At 36.3% G+C, this 23722-nt stretch overlaps 5 protein-coding genes and 1 pseudogene across 5 annotated transcripts; 3 read left to right on the top strand and 3 right to left on the bottom strand.

Annotated features, from left to right (window-relative positions):
* The first annotated feature begins 208 nt into the window (after positions 1–208).
* Lrr47 (Leucine-rich repeat 47) lies at positions 209–4944 on the top strand. Its single transcript, XM_074104197.1, has 4 exons — positions 209–941; positions 2672–2763; positions 3414–3568; positions 4473–4944. Exons 1-4 carry the CDS (start codon positions 380–382, stop codon positions 4885–4887), a joined length of 1224 nt encoding a protein of 407 aa, XP_073960298.1. The 5' UTR covers positions 209–379; the 3' UTR covers positions 4888–4944.
* Elp1 (elongator complex protein 1) lies at positions 4918–11060 on the bottom strand. The gene is made up of 8 exons (XM_074104194.1): positions 10619–11060; positions 10276–10498; positions 7143–9603; positions 6167–6333; positions 5858–6077; positions 5408–5612; positions 5156–5306; positions 4918–5058 (listed from the first exon to the last, which is right to left on the bottom strand). The coding sequence occupies exons 1-8, from the start codon at positions 10955–10957 to the stop codon at positions 4994–4996; spliced, it is 3831 nt and encodes a 1276-aa protein (XP_073960295.1). The 5' UTR covers positions 10958–11060; the 3' UTR covers positions 4918–4993.
* A 1547-nt stretch (positions 11061–12607) lies between these two features.
* On the bottom strand, positions 12608–16557 carry LOC141439524 (large ribosomal subunit protein mL65-like). The gene is given in 6 exon segments (XM_074103811.1): positions 12608–13497; positions 13614–13769; positions 14505–14646; positions 15735–15872; positions 15983–16287; positions 16290–16557. Coding segments are annotated over 6 exon segments (1650 nt in total). The 5' UTR covers positions 16429–16557; the 3' UTR covers positions 12608–12727.
* A 120-nt stretch (positions 16558–16677) lies between these two features.
* On the top strand, positions 16678–18230 carry LOC141439523 (eukaryotic translation initiation factor 2 subunit 2-like; annotated as a pseudogene).
* Positions 18231–18589: 359 nt separating this feature from the next.
* On the bottom strand, positions 18590–20167 carry LOC141439522 (uncharacterized). The gene has a single exon (XM_074103810.1). The coding sequence runs from the start codon at positions 19842–19844 to the stop codon at positions 18681–18683; it is 1164 nt and encodes a 387-aa protein (XP_073959911.1). The 5' UTR covers positions 19845–20167; the 3' UTR covers positions 18590–18680.
* A 186-nt stretch (positions 20168–20353) lies between these two features.
* LOC141439985 (microfibrillar-associated protein 1-like) lies at positions 20354–23621 on the top strand. Its single transcript, XM_074104444.1, has 3 exons — positions 20354–20567; positions 20681–20874; positions 23412–23621. The coding sequence occupies exons 1-3, from the start codon at positions 20495–20497 to the stop codon at positions 23619–23621; spliced, it is 477 nt and encodes a 158-aa protein (XP_073960545.1). The 5' UTR covers positions 20354–20494.
* The last annotated feature ends 101 nt before the right edge of the window (positions 23622–23722 follow it).

The following is a 23722-nucleotide window of genomic DNA, read 5'->3' as shown; positions in this document are numbered from 1 at the left end:
CCCGAAACTCGAAGTTCGTGTCGTGCGGTCCCTCTGACACTTATACTATTTAATACGAGAGCGAGAGAGACCGCACGACACGAACTTCGTGTTTCGAGTTTCGTAGTAGGCCTGCAGCTTCAGCTGACGTCACCTCATCCGCTTCACTCCACTCCACTACATTCTTGGCGGGAATGCTATGGTTGGGTTGGGTTGGTCATGTTTGTTTATGGTTTGGGTCTGTCAGCTGTCTTGTCTTGTTGTCAAGTCAAGTTGTCATTGTTGGTTGCAATCTAAAATACGGCGTTGAGTATCTAGATTGGGTTGGTTAATTTAATTAATTTAGAAGTTAGATAAAAGCAAAAAAAAAACAGTTGATCAAGAAGACAGTCCTGCAAAAATGAAATTACAATGTTCCATAGACGTCGTAAATAGACTAGATAGTATGAGAAATACCGGAAGATATTTAAAATCTACTCTGGCCGTGGGCAAGGAACCAAAATGCGATACAGAATATTTCATATTGCATTTTTCGTCTGTTAATCGAAATGGAACGAAATACAGCGTTAAATTTATAAAACAAGTGTTTGTGAAGTGTATAAATGAAGGAAAGGCTACAATAAGATTTGAAGAACCTCCCCAAGATTTGTGCATTAAAAGCGAGACTATACAGTTGAAATGTTTTATGAAAATACTTAAATCGTGTATAACAGGAGATACCAAGGATCTAAAACTGGGTATCTTGTCCAATATTAGTGTCACGGCTAAGGATAATGCGCCCTCGAAACTAGTTATTCGCGATCGCAGTGAATTTCCACCTAAAGGTCTTCCCAGAACACTAGAAACACTAAATATATCAGGTCTGAAATTGTGCAACTTCAGGAGAGATATTTTGTTACTGAAGCTTCTTACAATGCTGGATTTGAGTAACAATGAAATTGAGAAAATACCTCCTGAATTTGGTGAGCTTTTCTAGTTTTTTATTTTACTATTATAGTTTTATGATTCTTACATCATGAATCAAATAAAAGAATACTGATATAAATGAACTAAAACAATAACTTAGCACACCTGCAACCTTATGCTAGCTATGTTGATGCAAGATATGCGTGTTCATGCAGTTCCTCCACCTCCACACTGTAAGAACACACACTAACCCACCACACTACACTGACACATTTCAAACTTCACCAGAGCCCATCTTCAGAGCATACTCTACAATATTAATTGTTGCTGATAAATCAGTCATCAGCATGTTGCCAATGATTTCCTGGAGTGACCCTGGCCCTATACTACAAAGTGCAAAATCCAAACTTTGTATCTTGCCCTCCCGCTGACGCTAATATTGTTTAATATGAGAGTGAAAGAAAAAGTACAAAACAAACTTCGACATAGTGCCTTGTAGTTGGCCATGCCAGAATATTCCAGCAGGTTGTGGATGGATCTTTTCTGCCTCCATGCATGCTCTTGCAAGGCCAACAGACAACACGAGTCTGCTTAATGGTTACTGTAAAATGGGGCGAGAAGGGATGGGGGGCGGGAGTACGATTGAACTAATATTCAATTTTGTGTTTTCACTTGCTACTTAAATTTTCTGGCTCAGCTTGCTCTAAAAGTAGTTTAGTTATATTTTTAGACATATTATAGCCCTTTCTTTTTGGTAATTTGTTATCATCATTTTTTATATTTGTTCCTATCCCTTCTGACCCGAGACTCATGCTACGCTCGTGGGGTGAGCTGGGATTTGCCTATATTTTAGTGTTTATTGTTTAAACTATAAAACTAAACGACAGATAAATCATTAATAAACTAAAATTCATACCACTGGAAGATTTTTTTGCTATAAAAATGAACTTGCCACATATGAAAATATTTTTTTATCAAGGTTGAACTTCAATGTCGACCCTACTCACCCTGTTTTACGGTACTTCAAACTCTTAAAAAATACTTAGATTTATTTTGAAACCTTAAAAAAATATACATTAGAGAGGTGACAAAAGAGGTAATCCATTGAGCAATATTTTTTATTTAATGTAATTTCTTTTTTAGACAAATAAAATTTAGAAATAAAAATCTCAACCTCATTACTAATGAGTCATTAGGCCACATAATCTAATTACTTACACATTTTTTTATTTAGTATTGCTTACTATTTTATGGTTTCATTCTACCAATACAAATTGCAATTATGTATATGCAATTAAAACTGTCCTGTCCTTTTTTAACTCTTTAATTTTTTTCTTGAAGTTCTCAAAGTAAAATGTGAAATGACCATTAAATAGACATGTTTTAAGTGTTGGCTATGTGTTTTTTTTTTTCACTGCAAGAGCTGACTTGTGATTAAAAACACAAAAATATAGATCGTTTTTTTTTTCATACTCTGCTGTTATAGAAAAATAGTCATGTTTATTTGTAGCACATGTAAGTATTCAGCAACATTAAGAAAAAAACAATAAGGGAAAAAACCACTTTGAAAAGAACCACAGTCAAAACCTTGAACAAGGGTGGCATTTATTAAGAAAAAACAGTCTTAGATATCTCAAAAATGGTGGCATTTTTACTAAACCTAAATTAAATTCTAGAACATCCAAAGTTACCTGCAGGTCAAAAATTATAAAATATTTACCTACCTACCAATGACAAACTTGAAAATGTTGGCAAAAAAATATTTTTTACCTAACATCTCTTTCAGGAAGAATGCCAAATTTGCGTGAACTGTATCTGTCTAACAATAAACTTGGAGTACGAAACGAGGTGGACTGGAAGTGGTTACTGGGGCCTCAGGTACAATATCCTCATCTTTAATATATATTATAAACTAAATGTTGCCCATGGCTCCATCTGCGTAGAAATCGAATGTCGCTATCCCGCAGTCCCTCTCCGAGACTCCTATCTATCTGTATACTGAATTTAATCTAAATCGGTTCAGCAATTTAGACATGAAAAGGTCTCAAACAAAAAAACAGGCTTACAAACTTTCGCATTTTCATATTAGTGGATGTGAAAGTAACTTTGTCTGTTACCTCTTCATGCTTAAATCGCTGAACCACATACATTTATATTACTTTACACTTAACATAGGATAGTTTTTATCCCCGAAAATTACATAGTTCCCGTGAGCAATAAACGAATTTTGGGCAATCGGAGTTGCGGGCAACAGCTAGTATATATACCTACTATAAAAGTTTCATAAAATAATAAATATGTGGTTATTACCTGTCTGAAAATTGTCCATGAGACCCAATTTTTAAAAAATCTAGTTAACCTATTTTATTAGTTAGACCAGGTCACTTAATATTTTTTGCAGTAATTGACTTAAGAGGTGTTTTTTTACATAATTTAGAGCCCAGGGGCAGGTCTTCATTGTTACCTTGGTCATAGAAGCCCACATTTGAGTATGACTGCTGTTTGCTGTAAAATATTTTTTTTTGCAGATAACTAAGATGTTGAAATTGTTAGATCTTAGTAGTAATCAACTAACAGAATTGCCAAAAGCTATATGGAAGCTCCAAAATCTAGTTACTCTAAAACTTGACAATAACATGCTCCAGAAGCTACCTGCGCCTATTGGCCGTATTGGCTCTTTGAGGTAAGCCTTTACAATAGTCAAGAAAAGTTTCAATGAATAACGCTCTTTAAATGAAATCAAATATTTTTACAACATTCTTCAAAACTGAGTCGCGTTAAGAAGTCTCTCTTATGACTTGACATAAAACTTTTTTTCTTTTTTTTTTTCTATTTTTTTTTGAGGCTTAAGTGCACCAGTGTGACTATGCCAGCCTCATTGAAAGACTCGATGTCCACGTTCATCAAACACTCCTATTGCGATATCCAGATTATCTGGCTGCAAAGGAGTGCTTGATGAACCGATAAATTCGTACTGCATCTTCCGATACCGGACAACTCAAAATAACATTCACTGCACCATTGAACAGGTCCAAACCACTCAACCACCTCTCGCGGATATCCTTCGTCAATACACACTCCACCAAAAAATGTATTAAGTCCTCAATCTTATTACAATCCGTGCACATGGGGGATTGAACTACTTTCATCATATTTAAAAATTTATTCAATGGAACATGTCCTGACCGCACTCGAAACGCCCACACAAGTAAATCCCTGGGGAGGCTGGTACAATCGAACCAGGGCACCCTGAAAATTTTGTTCTGTATTGTGTTGTACCAGATACCTTTTGTTCCCGTTGTTTTGTTCTCGTTACGTTTTGTTATAAAACTTTGTACCTATTATAATCTTTGATTAACTGTCACTTTATGCAAATTTTTATGTTGCGCTACTTTACTTTAACTGACAGCCTACCTTGGTAAACATTACTAACATACCAACTCAATTTTGTAGTGTTACATTATTAATGCATCAAGAAAATAAGATTAAATAATTGGATATTGTAGAAACGGACTTGATTTTCCAATCTTTGCTAGCACATTTTTGAATATATATGTATTTTTTAAATTTCAACTAAAATGTTTCAGGTACCTCACAGTCTCTAAGAATGCATTGATTTCTCTACCATGCAGTTTAATGCAATGCAAATTAGAACACCTGGATCTTTCGACAAATAATTTTAACCATCACAAAGAAAACCTTGAATGGAAACAGCATTCCCCTTGGGATTGTTACATCGGCAGTTTAAGTCACCTTGCATCTAAAATAGTTTTGAAATATAAACTTTTCTATGCTCCTAATGTAATACCATGGACTTTAGTGGAGTTTTTGGACAACGCTAATATGTGTATTTGTGGTTCTCCTGTGGTGAATGATATGTTTTATAGAAATAAGGAATATGTGCTCAAGGATTATTTCAGAGTTGTGGTTTTTGACAACAACAGAACTAGAACTGTTGCATTTGAGTGTTATTATTGCTCTCCAAAGTGTTTTAGCAGATAGTCAATTGTCATAATCATAATTAATTTATTTTTTACAATAAATTTTATTTCGCAAGAATATATTTTAATTGTTTCAAATAATTACTTAACACAATTATGATCTCGTATTAATCAAGGCCTTCAAGCTTCCAACAATAGCCTTCTATGACTGGAGCTATCCTTAAATGTGGTTCTGGAAAAATCGAAAATAAAATCATTGTTTTATGCAATTATTAATTAAACTTAAACTGATTTAAATGTAGAATGTTTAAATTAGTAATTATATTTACCAAGAGAACCAATGCCCTGAGGCAATATGCTGCAGCCCTCGGGAACATTTTGTGCTGCTATGGCTGCACTAGTCGCTTCTATTAGTAGTTCATTTGTCCAAATGTCTTTGAAACTGTCTTTCATTTCTTTCAATAGTTTCTCAAGACATGTCTGAAACCAAAATAAATTAATCACAGTGGGTGATTATTTTATAGGCAGAGATATTACACGGCTAGAAATATAACAAAAATAAAATTAGTATTAAAACTCACCTGTAACAATAGAGCATCATGATCTTTATCTAAACAGCTCAATACGGTGTTGACTTCTTTAGCTTGAAGTCTTAATTCAAATGATGATGTTATAAGATTGTGAAGAGCCATGACAAGTGCTACATCTTCATATTGAGACCCTTCTTTCAAAGATGCTACTTTACGCTCATGTTTTCTACGGTTCTTACTCGATCGGAATGTACGACTGCAAATTAAGATGTTTATTTATAAAATCAAGTAAATTTAGAATAATTGGTTGTCAAACATTAATTTAATGAATTACAATTAATAATAATAAAGCCTTTATTTCCCAAAATTTTACAAAACATTTAAAATCCAATATAAAAAATAAAAATAAAATAAACAAAATTAAAATCTACACTAAAATCATCACAAAAGGCTTTATTATTAAAGAATCATAATTATTAATTGTTATAGATTAAAAGTTACCTGGAACTACGTGATTGTGAGGAGGCTATGGTACTCCCTGCATCAGAATACAGATCACTGTCCTTATTAGCATAGGATATATCTATTTCTGGTGCCATTTTTTTGTTCTCCCGAACAATGAAGAGGCGCTCTCGTTGCTTTATGAATGTACTCCAATTTCTCTCAATTAATTCCTGGAGATTTTTATATTCTTCAATCAAAGCAGGTAGTAGTTGATTATCTATATGAAAAAATAACATTAATAAAAAATCGCACATTTATAACTAGCTTATAATTTGATCAGAAACAGGTGCATATTTATTTACTTACTTATAATTTCGCTGAGATTATGTTGCGAGCAAAGTCTTAGCGCACTTTTATATTGACGACCTTGTATAGCATATAGAATTGCATCTTCTTTATTTTCACAAAAGTGTTCTAGAAGTGTTAATCCTTCTTTGTGCCGCTTTTCGTCTTTCAAAGTATTAGCCAGTTCCCTAGAAATCAAATTATAACGATCATCAACATCAGTCAGTGTTAATAACAACCACTATTTTCATGAATAATGTAAGGCTATGAATTATATATACCAAACGACCATATGGCCTAGTGGTTAGAGAACCTGACTACGAAGCTTGAGGTCCCGGGTTCGATTCCCGTGTCGGGCAGATATTTGCATGAAAAATACGAATGTTTGTTCTCGGGTCTTGGGTGTTTTATATGTACTTAAGTATGTATCTATCTATATAATTGTATTTATCCGTTGCTTAATACACCTAACACAAGCTTTGCTAAGCTTACTTTGGGACTAGGTCAATTGGTGTGAATTGTCCCGTGATATTTATTTATTTATTTTATATATGTAAGGTATATTCGACCAAAGTTGCAGGTGGTAGGACCTTGTACAAGGTCCACCAGGATTGCTACCACCATCTTGCTCGCTAATCCTGCCGTGAAGCAGCAGTGCTTGCACTGTTTGTTTCGATGCGAAGAGTAAGACAGCTGGTGAAATTACTGGCACTTGAGGTATCCCACCTTAGGCCTCTAGGTTGGCAACGCATCTGCAATCCCCCTGGTGTTGCAGATTTCTATGGGTGGTGGTGATCTCTTACCATCAGGGACACACTTGCTCGTTTGCCATCCAGTAGAATAAAAAAAAAAGCAAGTGCCTTACTATTTTTTTATGATGTGACTGTTCCTACATTAGAATAAAAACAATAAGGCTGATTGGTACATTGACTTGTAAAATTTGATGCTTTAAGCTATGCAATTAACATTGAACCATTAAGTGTTCAGCCATACATACCAACATATTTTAGAAAGTTCGTCTTTTGGATGTGTACTCAGTAACTTTATTAGTAGCTCCCAGTCCAAAGCTTCTTTATAACATTCAATGGCTTTTTCGATATTGTTAGCTCTTTCGTAAACTATACCAGCTTCAGTATAATGTTTTTGAAGTTTCAAGTGAAGTCCAAAGTCTTCTGATATTTCTTTGTATATGTCATCTTCTCGAGTGAACAATCTAAGAGCTTCTCTATACAAACTATGATACTTTACAAATGTTTTTAGCTCCTCAAATTTTCCAGGTCCACATTTTGCAAGGCATTGGACTGCTCTGGTAAATCGTTTTAAGTGTTTGTTTATTGAGTATCGCTTGTAATTTTCCTCCATATCATTAAACTCATTGAGCATCGGAACATATTCCTTTGGATCTTTCTGAGATTTATTTGCTACCAGTAAAACTAAATCAAAGTCATACATTCCCAAAGCTACATCAAAAAGTTTGTTTACATCAACCATGTACAATAAATATTTAAGAGCTTCATCAGAACCAACAGGCAGCTTAGAACCACCTGATTCTTGGAACTTGAGTTCTTTTATAAGTGTTAATGCTGCTTCTAAGTCTTCTACTGTATTTATTTTCACAAAAGTTGTTAGTATTGGCAATATTTTTGCATCTTTATCTGGTCTGCTCATCAAACGGGATCTAATACTCTGACATATTGTTTTTATTTTGTGATCACTTTCTTTCTTTACCACGTCTTTTCGATCCGCGTAACTACTTGAGTACATTGTTTTTGTTACATCAACATCTTCTAAGTCAGATAAAAATAGACTTAGCCATGTATTATTTTTTATAGATTCCAAGAATATATCAATAGATTTTTCAAACCTTGCAGGATCATGATCATTGAGTAAGTTCAAGTTGATTCTTTGCTTTCTCATTAAGTCAAATGCCTCATGATATTTGCAAGAGTCAAGATATTGTCCAATAATTTTTAATGATAAAGGCCTAGGTTGTATAGCTTCGAGGTTACCTCTTGGCATTTGAAAAATAGTTCTTGTATCATTGGGTACCACTATTACTAACTTGCTGCCTCTTTCTATTTTTCTTTTGTAAATATGAGAAGATTCATTTTTGTGATACTCGCCAAGTGCATTGATGCCATTAGGTGTCAATTCAACACATAAAAGTAAATGTTGAAGTGTTGTCAACAATAGAAAATGGGTATGCACAAAAAATGAACTCACATTGCTGAGAATTTTAGCATCATTCAGAAACAATGTACCTTTGTGAGTCAACCCCAAAAAGTGAAGATTTTCATCTAAGGATACAACATCAAATTTCGGACACGAGACAGAAAATGTAACATCTTGTGGACACATTGCTCCTCCTCCTATGTCATATTGTAATAGATTACCATTTGTAACCTGTAGGAACACAGCCATTGACTCTGTAGGATGAGCTTGAATTCTTGTTACTGGTTCTGGTAGATATTCAGAGTTTATTTTTGTAATTTTTTCAGATTCTATAGCATATTCTGTCAATAAATGAGTGTTAACATTGTCTACCATAATGCAAATTACAGTAATGTCATTCACCCAAAACCAATTGTAACACTGGAATGGGAAGTCATAGTTTTCTAATGCAATCGTCTTTAACACTTCATATTTCAAAGGAAACTTTTCAGTCTGCTTATAGAAAACCAGTTTACCATCTGTAGTACACACGAAAAATGAGTTTGGACTTCCATTATTATCATATTTTTTTGGGGCAAAATGTACTGAGTTAACACACGAGTCCAATTCTATTTCCAAACTTGCCATTGGTGGGGGTACAACAGTTTGTCTAAAACCAGTACATAACAATTTGTTTCCATCAATAACTGCCACTACTGCATCATCATCATGACATGTTCCTCTACTGTGATTAATATTCCAAATCCAAAAGTAAGTATATTGTTTACCATCATTCATCACAAGATGTAACTTTTTATTATTTGCAATATCAAAATCATTATCCCATATGACTTTGCTTATTTCTTGATTACTATTGAAAGTTAATGTTTGTTTAAGATACCAATGATAATTACCAGTTGTAAATAAAAGTACACTGTCAGATTTGTTCATTGGATTGTAGCATTGTACAGCCAATATTTCAGAATCACAACTCCACTGTAGGTCTCTTACTTCTGTTTGTGAATCAACAGGTATTGTGAACTCTCCATGTTTTAGGCCATTCTTTTCAAAGAAAGCTACTTCATATTTATCTGCTAGCTTTTGTGTAGTAGCAATCACATTGCCACTAGGACGCCAGGATAAGTTAGCTTCTAAACCTTGATGAGGTTCACTTGTGTATTGCAAGTGCCCTTCTCTGTCGAAAACTTTAAACCTTCTGATACCATCCATTGTAAATCCAACTGCATATAAATCACCATTACCTCTCCAAGTTATTTTAATTGCATCATTAGACTGTGCCTTGGGATCTGAAAAAAAAAACAATCTTATTGGGCACATTTTAACAAATTGGTTATTTAGGCAATAAATCATTAGTTATGCAAATATTAATAAAAGACTTGCATCCTTACACTTAAATGATAGAATTTTTTATAAAATATGTTAAGAATTCCATTTATCCAGTTGCATTATCAATATTATCATAGGAATTGTATCAATGAACATACTAAATATCAAGTCAATCCAACCAAGTACAGAAATTTGGGTGAAATTCAACTGAACTTGATTTGGATAGGTATTTAACTAAATGTAAACAAAACAACATCAATTGGCATCCTAAATATTGAAATTCCCGCATTAAACTATCTAAACAGACTGGGTAATTGTCAAAACAGTCTAGTTTGTATTACAATGATAGATAAGTAAAATGTTAAAAATCCTTGAATGTACCAAATTTGGCAACTGAAATTTGTTTACATTTAGTTAAAATACCTACCTATCCAAACTAAGTATAAAATCTGTTGGCTTGTAAAAAAGTAACCATGTTTAGTGCCCTACCACAGAAGTAAAAAAATCAATTTGTTACTGTGTGCAATTGCTTTTTTTATATATAAGAGAGGACAAACGAGCATGCGGTCACCTGATGGGAAGCAATCAGTGTCGCTACCTATTTGATTAGTGTTGATTATTTGAATGAATACCTGTGCTAATTTCATTTTTAACTTTTGCAGCTTGTTTGCCTTCTGATCCATGAAACTGTGTTTCTTTTTTACCCCATCCAACAGTAATAAATTGTTGCTCTCCAAACTCTTTGTCCAAGAGGCTAGTCTCATAAATGGGGTCAAAGGTACAAGACATCAATATAGTGTTCATGTCTTTAGTCACTAACACCAGCAGTTCTTGATCAGGACTCCACTCCATTGCCTGCAACATTTGATTGTTACAACATCACATATTTTGTTAGACTGCGGTAAGCAGGAGTGTGCTTCCTGCAGTCTAACAAAATATGCTAGGATAGTAATAGATTCATACACCAAAACTTACCAGCAATCCAGCTTGACACACCCCTGTAAGTTCGCAGCTGTTACCAAAGTTTGATACTGTGAAGAGTTCTCCATTTGTTAGACCCACGCATAGGGCATTAGCCAGTGTTAGGTATGTTATATTAACCGCATTATTTTCTGGGGAGGCTAGCTCCTTTAAATCCTTACTCCATTTTATTTCTCCGTCGTCAAAATTGCGCAGTATTAGGTTATGTGAACAAGTATACAGTTCTCCTCTAGAACTGCCCTCACCGTGGCCATAACAGCATACTGCTGAACGATCTTTGTCGTTTATAGCGAGATTTCTTACATTGACATCCCAAAGTTCTAGATTTCTCATGTTTTTAGATTATTAAATCAGTCACCCACTGTGCACAACAAAACAAGCACGACTACGACTAGCACCGCACCGCACCGTAGCACGTTGCTGTCATCTGTCATGTTATTTGACTTGACAAGTTGACATGATGTGTGTGGTCAAATGTCAAATCCATTTACTCTTAAATTATTTCCGCCACAAAAAAGACAAAGATTTAGAACCATACAGTACCGTGACGTTTACTATTCTATATGCAAGTGTCGTTCGAAGCTTTTTTTTTACTTGTAGGTATAAGACTTGTATCTAGATCAGATTAAAGCTTTGTTCGCACTGTCCAGCAAATAAGGCCATCCATTCACGAGACTTATAGAAGAAGATGGACTCGTTAAGGTGCGGCCACATGCAGTCGCTCGTCGCTCGATTGCAGTGATAAATCTGGTCACGTTACCCCATTTTGAAGGCTATTGTTATTTTGAATTTCCCGCGACTCAAAAAAAGTAGCGTCGAGCAGCAGTCTGGTATTATTTATCTTACTCTATGAGCAGCAGTGACAAGATAGCTTCTTGCAGGAATGATCTTGGCCTTGGAAGCTGATTTCTTTCATTTAGTAGCAGTCGTGACAGAGTGGTACAAATAAAAGAAATTGGGGTGAATGAAAAAAAAAAAACAAAAAACAGTTTTTGCCAAAATTGGAAGTTATTTTTTCAGCGAGTAAGCTCAACATTTTCAGCTTTATCGCTATATGTCACGTGACCAGATTTGATTGACACTGGAAACGAGCGTGGAGCGATTTCATGTGGCCGCCCGCGGCCTTAGGGATTTTCAAGAATCGTATAATAAATAGCCTAGCCGGAGCTAAGATGGAACACGCATGCCCAGTAAATGCCCATTCGTCCTAGATTTAAACACGACCAAGATTGACGGATTAATGGGGGCTATCGCGTGTGAATTCGCCACTAGAGGCGCTAGTGTAGCGTGAGGTCTCCGAAATGTCAAATCTCATAGTTTTTGGGTGAGCTACGCGGGTTTATTTATAATTAGAATAAATTTGTGAATATTTTGCAATATCTGAAATTAATTATAGCAAATATGCGTTCCGGGGCAATGATTGTCTGTGTTTTGAGACAGTTTTGCCTTTCGGAAACCTTTGTCCTCCCTTTTTTCCGAACAAAACGGGGACTATGCAACACTGTGGCATGCTCGATATTTTTATGGTACGATTTTAAGGTGTATTAAATATGATTTTAATCTAAACTTTGTTTTCACGCCTGTAATAACAGACTTTGAAAGCCATACTTAAAAACCTCACGCTACAGTGCGCCATCTAGTGAGACAAAAAACGATAGCCCTCATTAAAACTAATATCTATTAGGCACTTGTCCCACCGCCGACGATGAGCGAGAAGCGAGCAGAGCGAGTAACTAGAAACGAGTGGGCAAGCAGTGAAAAGCAAGAAAATAGTCGATAGCCAATCGTTTCCTCGCCGGCGGTGAGACAACTGCCTTAGTTAGTAGGTTAACCCTCGTATGCTGCAACTAAAAAAAATACCTACCAACTGCTGATTTCTATAAAAAAAAACAAAAGTTAGGTTTCACTATTAACTGCAAATTAACTGATAGGTATTAGTTTATGGTAGAGTACTTATTAAAAAAAAAAAAAAATTAAACAAAATATGATTCTAATATTTTTTATTTCAAATATTAAACCTAACTACTTATAATTAAATTAAATTACAGGTTTAGTTACTTTTTAAATAGGCATTATACCTAATATAACAATTGTTGCTCAGATTTAAACGTCAGGATAATAGGTAGTCTCGAACTTCTTCTTGGCCTTAGGGTATGGTCTCAGTATTTTAGGAATATACGGAGGGAGATGCTCATTAAGCTTTCTGCTGTAAGGCTGTATACCAAGTTCAAATGGTCTGCGTTTTTTCTCAAAGAATCTAGTATTAAATTGGATCTTGTAGATCTTTTCCCACAGATATAGCTCAGGTACCAGTAAATGCTTAGGTCTGTTTGAAACTAGATGTTTATAAACATCTTCAAGCCAACATCTTCTCTTGTCATCTTCTATGTCAGCTACTACCTGTTCTTCTTTACCCAAGTATGGTTTCATATCATGATCTCTTTTTTCAGGTACATTCATGTAAAATTGCACTAACATTTTCAAAACTTCTTCATTGAGACCCTTAACATTTCCATTTTCAATGGTCTCAAATAGTTTCATAGGCTGTGTGCCAAAACAAACATTATGTTTAGGGTTTTTATCAATTTGTTCATTGTGCATGACCACTGTGTTTAGCTGGTAAGAGTACAGAGACCAAAGTTGTCCATTGGTAATGACAGTTTGTGTAGTCAACGGATATGTCAAGTCATTGTATGTTGTGAACCCTTGATAGCTAGCTTGTGCAAGTAACCAGCCAAAACTTGACTTCATTGCCTGACAATGTAGTGCTTCTAGGTCATCTTCAGGACCAAATGACTGTTTTCGCGCCAAAATATGACTACGCCCATGATAAGACAGAAGGCCAAATTCGTCATAGTCACCTGGCCAAAATCCTGGAACATGAATTGACGTAATTGTAATAATTGACTTCTAAGTTTAAGAAATAAATTAAAATATCATATAATTATTATATTTTGAGAATAATGGGTCTTTATTAAAATTCATTTACCCGGAATATTAGTGGCATGCCTGGTTGTAGGCTTATATCCAACATTTTGAGGAACATAGGTAAATTTGGCCACTTTGAAATCAGGATTGGTAGCTTCACTATATGGCATCAAAGGTCTTAAAGGTAAGTGGCTTCTTAACGCCAGCATTGGAGTTCCTGAAAATTATTAAACAAATAATTTGGAATTTTAATACAAAATACAATAACTTTTATTTCCCTACAACAGCAACCATATCATTTGTATAAGTAAAGTACAATTTCATTTTTCAACATCTCATAGTTGAAGCCACAGTAAACAATCTATTAAAAAAAATTGCTTGACCATTGCAGTGTACAGTCACCAGCATTAATATCTGCCACAGCGGAGCGTGCATAACTATCTGACACGTCCTTCCGGCCCTAGAAATAAGATTTGCTTCAGATATTTATGCATGCTTGTTGTGTGTATTGGTGCTGGTGACTACATGGTCATGAGAAGACAGTTAATTATGTGGTCTCACTCAAGTAGATAGTCAAGCTCTGCAATGTGATTGAAATGACAAGGTCATTGTCTATGATTGGTTTTTGGAGTATTTTTTTATTTCAACTCCAAATTTGTTACTTTTGTGGTCATCCCGTGAAATACAACGAAAATACAAACTGAAACATGGATGCACAGAAAAAACCCAGTTCCTCAGCATTCCTTGCTGCGTGCCATACCCCTACACCACCACTGGACAGGAGTCTAGACACAAATTTCTCCCATGCACCACACATTCCATCAGGTCATTGTGATAAAGTTACTGGTGTGGTTAAATAAAAGCATAAAACATTACAGTGTAAATTCTGATGATTTTGAACCCATAATGAGAATCTATCTTTTCATTTAAAAGCAAATTAAATAATAATTACCCAAGTATTGCACTGCTCTGTCCTTTGGTTCCAAAAGCTTGCTTTTGAGCCACTTATATTGTGACCTTGCACGGATCACTTTCCGCGAGGGGTCAACTCCTCCAACAAACCAAAATGCTTCATGGCGAGGGTCATAATCTACCTGAGGATGTACAATAAACAGAGATTAGTAATTATGTTCAAATATCCACCTATAAAGGAAAACAAAATCGTGCACTTATTTTGATATGCGATTCAGTTACATTGCATTAACAGAATATGTTCTGTTCACAGTTTTTTTTTAGTATGTTGACCAGATGATTTGTTGGATTTCATAGAACAACACAGAACTTTCTTGCTAATATAATAAGTGCTTGGTTTTGTTATACCACAGAATAAGTAATAGTACAAGTACAGAAGGTTCTCTCTTTTGATGTTGACGAAATCCTCCATTTTATATGCCTACGTAATTTTTATTAACAAAAACACGGCACACCACCAAGCAACATTGAACTCTAGTTGTGCGCGCGAAGGTCGTTATTATTCAGCACCAACGTTTTGGTTTAGGATAAGGTTGTAAATGTACAAGGTCGCGTGCCGAATGCGTCGTCGGCTGCCTCAAAGGTTTTGTACACCCGCAGTGGGAATTAGGAAAATGCGAATTACCTATCTGTTCTTTTGTCACACTCGCACTTAATATGGTTTCGAAAGGAATTGGGTTAGTTAGTGTAATGTTATGTACAGAATAGAAAATAGTAAGAATTTTTGTGTTGCAATTAATTAAATTTTCATGAATTTCCAAAAAAAATTAAAATTCATGTTCAGATAACATTATGTACTTTCCAGACTGTTTAGTGTGGCTATACATATACTGTTTCAGCGCTCAAACTGTACAATTTAAATATATACCTACTCCTCATCCCACAAATCGAAACAGCACGCTTTTCCATGATAGATATTCTAATATCCTCACAATAATCACACAGCTACACGTAGCGTTACGCGGCGCGACTAGTTCGAGCGAAACTGCGAGCATGCATGCGGGGCGGTGCTCATAGCCCTAGTGAGTTAACCCACGCCGGCGTTGGGTGTTTTTGATATTTACAGCATCCCACCTATATCGCGGAGTGCGCCGCGCCTGGTTATTTAACATGTTCTAACTTTTTGATCTCCACTCAAAAAAAAGTTGTTTGAAAATAGGTGATAATTTCAAACAAATATTGTAAACTGTAAAAAACAGACGTTTCATACCTGCGCTGACAATATATGTGGAACTTTTTCAGACAAATTGTTGCTGATAATTCTATTGATTTGTCTCACAATGTGTTTGGCCAAAGCATTTTCCTTTTGTTCCTCCATACTTTTCCAGTTATAGGGGCGAAGTTGTGTCTGGAAGTTACAAATTACCTCAAAATAATATCTTATAATACAAGAACTTAACATTATTATAGTTTTATATTTATTAATAATCATTAAAAATGATCCATATAAATGATTACTAACTTAATGCCTTCATGTTCTATTGCAATTGCATCCTCCACTAGTGACTTTATTTCAGCTACTACTGATTCCGCCGCAGGTGTCGTTTCAGTGTACAGGTCAGGAAGCTTGTCTTGAGGTATGAAGTGTGTTCTTGTGTAACACTGTACCAAGGGCATAGCGTTGTAAGGAACCTTATCTTCTGTGAGCATAACACATTCAAATCCATAATAACGCGGCATATTAAGGGCTATTTGTTTCTCTTCAATAGTTTTCAATTGTTTTATTTTTTCATACACTGTTTCCCTTTCTCGCAATTTCCGCTCTGAAGAGACATGTCCATAATAGGAGGATATTCCGGATTCTCAGTGTATTCATTTTGCTCAAGCACCGCCGCTTGAGACGAACGTCTATTTAACACATGTTTTAGTTTTGGAATTGTTCTATGAAGTCTGATTATATTCATTTTAAACTAATTAATTCAATCCCACCGACTGACTATTTTATTTTAAAGATAATATCAAGATAAAAATAATGTTAATAATTTTAGGTTAGGGTATATAATAGAATACCATTGACATTTCGCTTTGACAGATCAGAGGCATTTTTTTAGCTAAAACTTTTTTCTTATTTAATTTTAATCTTGTCGTGTCGTGCCAAAGCGCCTTTTGAAATGTTATTTGACATGTTCAATGCAAACTAACTACCTATTCTGTGTTGCTATGTTGTTAGCCCTGACAAAAGCTGATGCAATTTGTGATTTGACAGACAGAAGCAACCTGCCTTAGATTTATAACCAAGTTTCGTGTCTTGTGCGTTTAGTATTATTTTGTATTACAATCATGGATGACGATATGATATTCGACCCATCTCTGAAGAAAAAAGAAGAAGAAGACCGGCTTCGACATGGACGCGGCTCTCGCGGAACAGGCGAGAGCACGAGCGTGGAGGCACCCGCGGACACAGGTGACGTCGACGTGCCTGAGGACGATAACCTCGATTTAGACAACTTCGGTAAAAAGAAGAAGAAGAAAAAGAAGACTTTTAACCTGGAAGAGATGGAGAGCGCGCTGCCCGAGGTGAGGGAGAGAGAGCCGCCGGCGGAGGAGCCGGAGCAGGAGGATGAGCTCGTCGACGACCTCGACTTGGACATAGACTTCTCGGCCAAGAAAAAGAAGAAGAAACTGGACGAGCTGCTCGTGGACGAAGAAGGAGGCGGGGAGGACAAAGAGAACACGGAGGACGTTCACGGCGACTGGATCGGCAGCGACCGCGACTACACGTACGATGAGCTGCTGGAGCGGGCTTTCGACGTCATGCGGGAGAAGAACCCCAGTATGGTCGCCGGCAAGAAACAGAAGTTCATCATGAGGCCACCACAAGTCGTCCGGATCGGCACCAAGAAAACATCCTTTGCTAACTTTACAGAAATTTGTAAAAACATTGCATCGTCAGCCCAAACATTTACTAGACTTTTTACTGGCCGAGTTAGGTACAAGCGGCTCTGTTGATGGTAACAGCCAGCTCATCATAAAGGGACGTTTCCAGCAAAAGCAAATAGAAAATGTATTGCGTCGGTATATCAAGGAATATGTCACATGCCATACATGTCGCTCTCCTGACACCATTTTACAGAAAGATACTCGGTTGTTTTTCCTTCAGTGTGAAACCTGTGGATCCCGCTGCTCTGTTGCTAGCATCAAGTCCGGTTTCCAGGCTGTTACTGGTAAACGTGCAGCTATGCGTGCAAAGACTGCATAGAACATTAGTGCATAGTGATAAAATTAAATTACAGTCAAGGATCTGGGGTACATGCAGTCTAATCTATCTTCCTTTATCTCAGCTGATCTGGTGCTTGATTTGGTGAATGCTTGTACAAAACTGAAAATTATTTGAATCTCTATAGGGAAGTCTGTGTGCAGTGAGCAGCAAATTTGGATGAGTGGTTGTGAAGCTCATAAAGACAGTGCACCCTTTTATTGTCTTGGCTATAATTGTATGTATTTAGAATGTTTGAGCTTCACAACTGCTCATCTACTTGGGCCGCTGACCATACTTTTGGTAGATCAAATTTTCGTACTTGGTAAAAATAAATCCAGATTAAAATGATGTCAATTTTGCTTGGGTGATTTAATCTTGACTTAATTTATGACATTTTCCTTGATAACAAAAACTTTGAAATTATGATTCATATTCTGATTTTGCCTGTATGCACCCTACCCCAATACCTATATTTATGACTTATGTATTATTCACATTACACAATGTTTTATAAAAAGGCTTGTTTTTTTTCTCCTAACATAATTATGATGAAATTTAAATTATGGAAGGCAAAGCTACACAACCATCAAATTATTTGAGAGGATATGATCTGTGAGGGAGAATAAAGTCTTACCAATACCAATGCTGGTAGCCATGCCAAGTGTTGTGAAAAGTTAAAGAAAACAGACAATAACATGATTTAATTTTATAAAATGGTACAACAAACATTGAAACCTATGAACTACTTGACTAATATTTTTTTTGTAAATAGATGTTTAACATTGCAAGAGTACATTATAAATCAAAATATAAAATGTATGCTTAGATCATTAATAACAAACACTAACAACAACAATAAAAAAATATTTCAAGGTAAATTTAAACTAGTTTACTTTACAAGTATAAAAACAACAAGTATAATAAACCTAGATATCATTGAAAATATACATGTGATAATTAGTTATTGCGAATAATTTGAGGTTTATAGTCATGTTTCACAGCCTTGCTCAAGCTGTCTGCATATAGGTCCAGGCGTTGAGTCATTGTGAAACCCCATTTATCTTTGATTTGGCGACACATGTTCAAGTCAATTTGGGCAATTAGCAAACCATCCCTTACTCTTGACAACCCTGGAGTCCTAGCTCCATCTGGGGCAGTGGCATAACTAGATCCATAGAAATGGCCAAATTCTTTGTGAGCTGGCTTCCCATCTCCTGAAGTGAATTCATTAGGGAAGTGTTCTGTGCCCACTCTATTTATAGCAAATGTGAAGTAGCTGTTAGCTATAGCAGCATTGCGAGCCTCCACACACCATAAATGCTCACTCAAGCCAGCCACAGTAGCTGATGGATTAAACACCATCTCTGCTCCATTAATACCAAACATTAACCAGTTTTGAGGATGATGACGACCATAGCAAATATTAATAGCTATTCTTCCATACTTCGTTTCAAATACAGGATGGCCTGTATTGCCTTCAAAATAGTAAGTAGATTCATTGAAATCACCCACACGAGGAATGTGATTTTTCCTATGTTTTCCTATTACTTTACCAAACTCATTGATAACAACAGCGGTATTCCATATAGTTTCACCATGGATTTCATCTCTCTCTAGAATAGGGGATACAATAACCATATTATATTTCAAGGCAAGTTCCTTTAAGAATTGGGTGCTGGATCCATCATTTGCGGATTCCGCAAATTCACACCAAGGCTGCTTCTCTCTGGTACAAAAAGCAAATGGCATGCTCCATGCCTCTTGTAAACATAAAACATTGACACCCGCTTCTCCGGCTGCGTCAATGAGCTTGCGTATCTTGTCGAATATTGCTTCTCTTTGTACCACAATAGGCTTGTCGGTCGGTGCGGCGATCGAATGCTGTATTACACCCACTTTCACCAACCTCGGGTTTCGAGTTTCCTCTTGATTCGCAGGAAAGTCATAAGCCGCGATTTCAAAACCATTATCATCGGCAAATCTTTGAACAGTAGAAACTATTTCGATCGCGTGATGATGAGTTCTTCCATAGTGGATACGGTTGAATTCCCTCAAATCATGGCCTGATAAAGAACTTGCAATTAGTTGATCAAGGCTCACAATTTCAGTTGAAGCTGCCATATTTTTCAGACAAAAGATTGTATTATTTATATAAAATGTTCTACTTACTTAAGAACAACCAATTAAAAATGATAAGTCGAAAGACCGATTCTTTCTACATTAAACAAAGTTGAACTTATCTTTATCTTATCTACTCGCGGCTCAGACTCCTCCCAATCAAACAATAATCAAATCAAATTTAACCTTAAATGAACCTTAACAACAAAACAAAATTAAGGTAATAACAAAAAAAATACGATACGATGAGCCCGAGATGGGGTGAGATCTCATCAGGGCTACTACGAAACTCGAAACTCGAAGTTCGTGTCGTACCGTTCATCTCGCTCTCGTATTAAATAGAGTAAGTGTCAGAGGGACCGCACGACACGAACTTCGAGATTCGAGTTTCGTAGTAGCCCTGCAGAGGGTGAGAGATGATGATGAGAAACACAAGTATAGACAAAGCTATTTGAGTCAATGCTTAAGTAGGTTGCTTACTCATTTGAACCTTCCCCATGCTATCTAACGTCGATTGTCATTGTCAAATTGACATTCGTCGATCGAGTCTGTGAGTAAGGGCTGATGGCTAGCGTTGTTATTTCAGATTTTGTTGATTGAGCTTATTTTATTTAAGTGTTATTTCAAAACTTACTTCATTCGTATTCAAGAAAATGAATGCATTACCAGCACAACCGACTGGGATTCAGAGTACTGCGGGAGCCGTGCCAATCCGCAATGAAAAGGGTATGTTTTGGTCACCACACTACTTTTTTACGCTTTTATTTTACGGATTTTACTGAGCTAAATTGTTAAAGTATTATGGTAGTAATGGTGCCCTTTTCATTGTTTGTTTCCAGGTGAAATATCTATGCAAAAGGTGAAGGTGCAGCGATATATATCGGGTAAAAAGCCAGACTATGCACAAGGCGCATCATCTTCAGAAGAATCAGACAATGAAGACTTTATAGAACAACAGAGACCAGAGCGCAGGCATCAGACGTTACCACAAGTGATAAGCAAAAGAGATGAGCAGAGTGATTCTGAGGGAGAGGTAAAAATATCTTGAAAAGTTGATCCATTTTACATAACTTTAATTAATTCACTTAAACCTTGTGTGGGCGTTTCGAGTGCGGTCAGGACATGTTCCATTGAATAAATTTTTAAATATGATGAAAGTAGTTCAATCCCCCATGTGCACGGATTGTAATAAGATTGAGGACTTAATACATTTTTTGGTGAAGTGTGTTTTGACGAAGGATATCCGCGAGAGGTGGTTGAGTGATTTGGACCTGTTCAATGGTGCAGTGAATGTTATTTTGAGTTGTCCGGTATCGGAAGATGCAGTACGAATTTACCGGTTCATCAAGCACTCCTTTGCAGCCAGATAATCTGGATATCGCAATAGGAGTGTTTGATGAATGTGGACATCGAGTCCTTCAATGAGGCTGGCATAGTCACACTGGTGCACTTAAGCCTCAAAAAAAAAATAGAAAAAAAAAAAAAAAAATCACTTAAACAGTGGCCAGCGAACAGTGGCCTACATTGTCATAAATATCTAAATTTTACCAATATTCAGGTATTTTTGAGCACCTAGACAGCTCTAGAGTTCATGGTGGCGACTGAACATGAATGAACAAAGATTTTTTTCATTCTGGTGACAAATCAACTTGTGCGTCCCAAATGTGCTATAGCACAAATTCAAATTGCTTGTCAATTTTTTTTAATATTTATATGGTGGGCGTCAGGAGGTAGTTTAGTGAGGAGGTAGGTAGTTTTTGCTTCATGGCAATTGGTTGCTTTAGGTTAGTAAGCATTAAGTACTGCCAATCTGACTGAGCAAATTGCATTTTCTGTACATAAATCCCTAAAAATTCAAGAAGTGCAAGCCTGGTTTTTAACTCACAATTCTTTGCTTGAGAGGTCAAACCACTAGGCAATTTGACTTTCATACACTTCTTATTGTTGTATTTACCTATATGAAAACTTAAATAGAAAATAATGGAATTTTTTATTTATTTTATTATGGCACAACTTTGCAATTTGCATAGTTCTGATGATAATATAAAGGAGCGGCTTCACCGCAGCTTAAAAAACAGTGACTGTACAGAATCCAGTGTCGCACTGTATGCGCACCATTTTTATTGCATGCTATCCACACCGCTGCTTAAAATACGAAAGCGGTGCGGAATTGCAGTGACGTACCGTAAACGTCACAACTTCTGTTTGGTAAAGTCCAATTCCGTATTTTAAGCAGTGGTGTGGAGAGCATGCAATTAAAATGGTACGCATACGATGCGTCACTGCGTTTCCGTATGTCACCGTTTTTTAAGCAGCGGTGTGGCCGCTCCTTTATATGGGACCATCAAGTTGATCTGATGAAGTCAGAAGCTTAAGACTGGAGATTCAAGACAGAACAATGAAACCTAGCCATGCTGGGATTGTTAGAATAGTGTTAGGGTGTATTTTGAACAAAGGTAGTTTACGTAATCTGATGATGGAGAAGTTAGGCAGTTACTATTTGACATGTTTTTTTCTACTATGAGTATAGGTATAGTCAATACCGTTTATTTATTGCGACACTAGTTATAATGACATAAATGTACATACATACAATACAAAGACTTTATTGTACACCAGACAAGTAAGCGATACAGAAAACAAATTATTAAATTACAAGGTGAGCAATAGGCGGCCTTATCGCTTAAGAGCGATCTCTTCCAGGCAACCTTTTTACAGAAAGAAGGAAGGACTAGTTTACAACAGGTGGTGCATCAAAAGTAGATCAGAAAATTTAATGTAAAGCAATACATCTACAATACATACATAATTATATCGTACATATATATACGTCCAAAATAAATATAGGTAATGAGATAAACAGCAACAAATAAATAAATAAATTATAATAAGGCTAATAATTACAAGATGACAGATAGTGAATGTAACAACCGAAAAAAAGTTCCAACACATATTATTGTCCCTTGTGTAGGGCACTGAGCGAGCACCCATGAGGCTGACAAGATCACCTGGATTATTCACTCAACAAAAAAAAAAATTATCTAAAATCATTAAAATAACACTGCTTGATAGTAAATTGGGTCTTAAGGCGGTAAATAAGGAATTACGAACGAGAGTCTATTAGAAGCCCGAAGTCGAAGACTGAGGGCTTTAATGAGTCGATGTTCGTATTCTAGTACTGCCGTGCGACATACAATGTTTTTCAAATTGTATATTTCTAAATAAATTAATATTTATTCAAAAATTGCCGATACGCTGACTGCGCCTTGGCAGCAACCATGCAGTAACAAAGTCATTTACCGACCTTGGGTTTCATGTCAAGAAAATTTGTACGGGCAATGGCTCATTTACCGACCACGGGTTTCATGACAAGCACATTAAGGTCGAGGGTTTTATTTGGGGGGTTGCAAGCAAGGTAGCCTGCATGTTACGACACTTTACGAGCAAGTGTGATGAAAAACGACAAACAGTGCTTAACAACCAAATATTACAATCCCTTCACTGTTGTTATGACTGGAATTATAACTTTTTCATTCCAGTTTTGTAAATAAGTACCAATATATCTTGCAGATTGATGACCCTCGTCTTCGTCGCTTGCGAGTGGCCGCGCGCTCCCCGCCGCGCCGCGCCGAACACAAACCGAAGTCATCGACGCAGAGCCCGACCAGGAGTCCGCCTCCAGTGCTGAAGAAGCAAAGGACAGCTCGGAGAGCGAGGATGAACTTGATGAGGAAGAAATTGAGAGGCGCCGACAGGCACTTAAAGCTAAATTGCTGCTAGGTTTGTACTGTTTCTATTGAGTAAAGTTTACATTGAGTTTGTAAGAGATATATTTGGAACCAGGTAGTTTGACTAAATTTATTCCCCTAACTAAAGTTATG

Source organism: Choristoneura fumiferana, chromosome 21 (assembly GCF_025370935.1).
Source record: "Choristoneura fumiferana chromosome 21, NRCan_CFum_1, whole genome shotgun sequence".
Taxonomy (NCBI): Eukaryota; Metazoa; Arthropoda; class Insecta; order Lepidoptera; family Tortricidae; genus Choristoneura; species Choristoneura fumiferana.
Note: the sequence above shows the minus strand (reverse complement) of the source record. Positions and strands in the feature narration are given on the sequence as shown.

Excerpts from the sequence above, each read along its gene's own strand:
- Elp1 (XM_074104194.1), bottom strand. The coding sequence starts at position 10,957 with ATGAGAAATCTAGAACTTTGGGATGTCAATGTAAGAAATCTCGCTATA. Across the intron at positions 6,334-7,142 it reads GAACTTTCTAAAATATGTTG|GGAACTGGCTAATACTTTGA; the intron begins GTATGTATGGCT and ends TTTGATTTCTAG. Across the intron at positions 5,059-5,155 it reads TCAGGGCATTGGTTCTCTTG|AACCACATTTAAGGATAGCT; the intron begins GTAAATATAATT and ends CGATTTTTCCAG.
- LOC141439985 (XM_074104444.1), top strand. The coding sequence starts at position 20,495 with ATGAATGCATTACCAGCACAACCGACTGGGATTCAGAGTACTGCGGGA. Across the intron at positions 20,568-20,680 it reads GCCAATCCGCAATGAAAAGG|GTGAAATATCTATGCAAAAG; the intron begins GTATGTTTTGGT and ends GTTTGTTTCCAG. Across the intron at positions 20,875-23,411 it reads AGAGTGATTCTGAGGGAGAG|ATTGATGACCCTCGTCTTCG; the intron begins GTAAAAATATCT and ends TATATCTTGCAG.
- LOC141439522 (XM_074103810.1), bottom strand. The coding sequence starts at position 19,844 with ATGGCAGCTTCAACTGAAATTGTGAGCCTTGATCAACTAATTGCAAGT.
- Lrr47 (XM_074104197.1), top strand. The coding sequence starts at position 380 with ATGAAATTACAATGTTCCATAGACGTCGTAAATAGACTAGATAGTATG. Across the intron at positions 942-2,671 it reads GAAAATACCTCCTGAATTTG|GAAGAATGCCAAATTTGCGT; the intron begins GTGAGCTTTTCT and ends CATCTCTTTCAG. Across the intron at positions 3,569-4,472 it reads GGCCGTATTGGCTCTTTGAG|GTACCTCACAGTCTCTAAGA; the intron begins GTAAGCCTTTAC and ends AAAATGTTTCAG.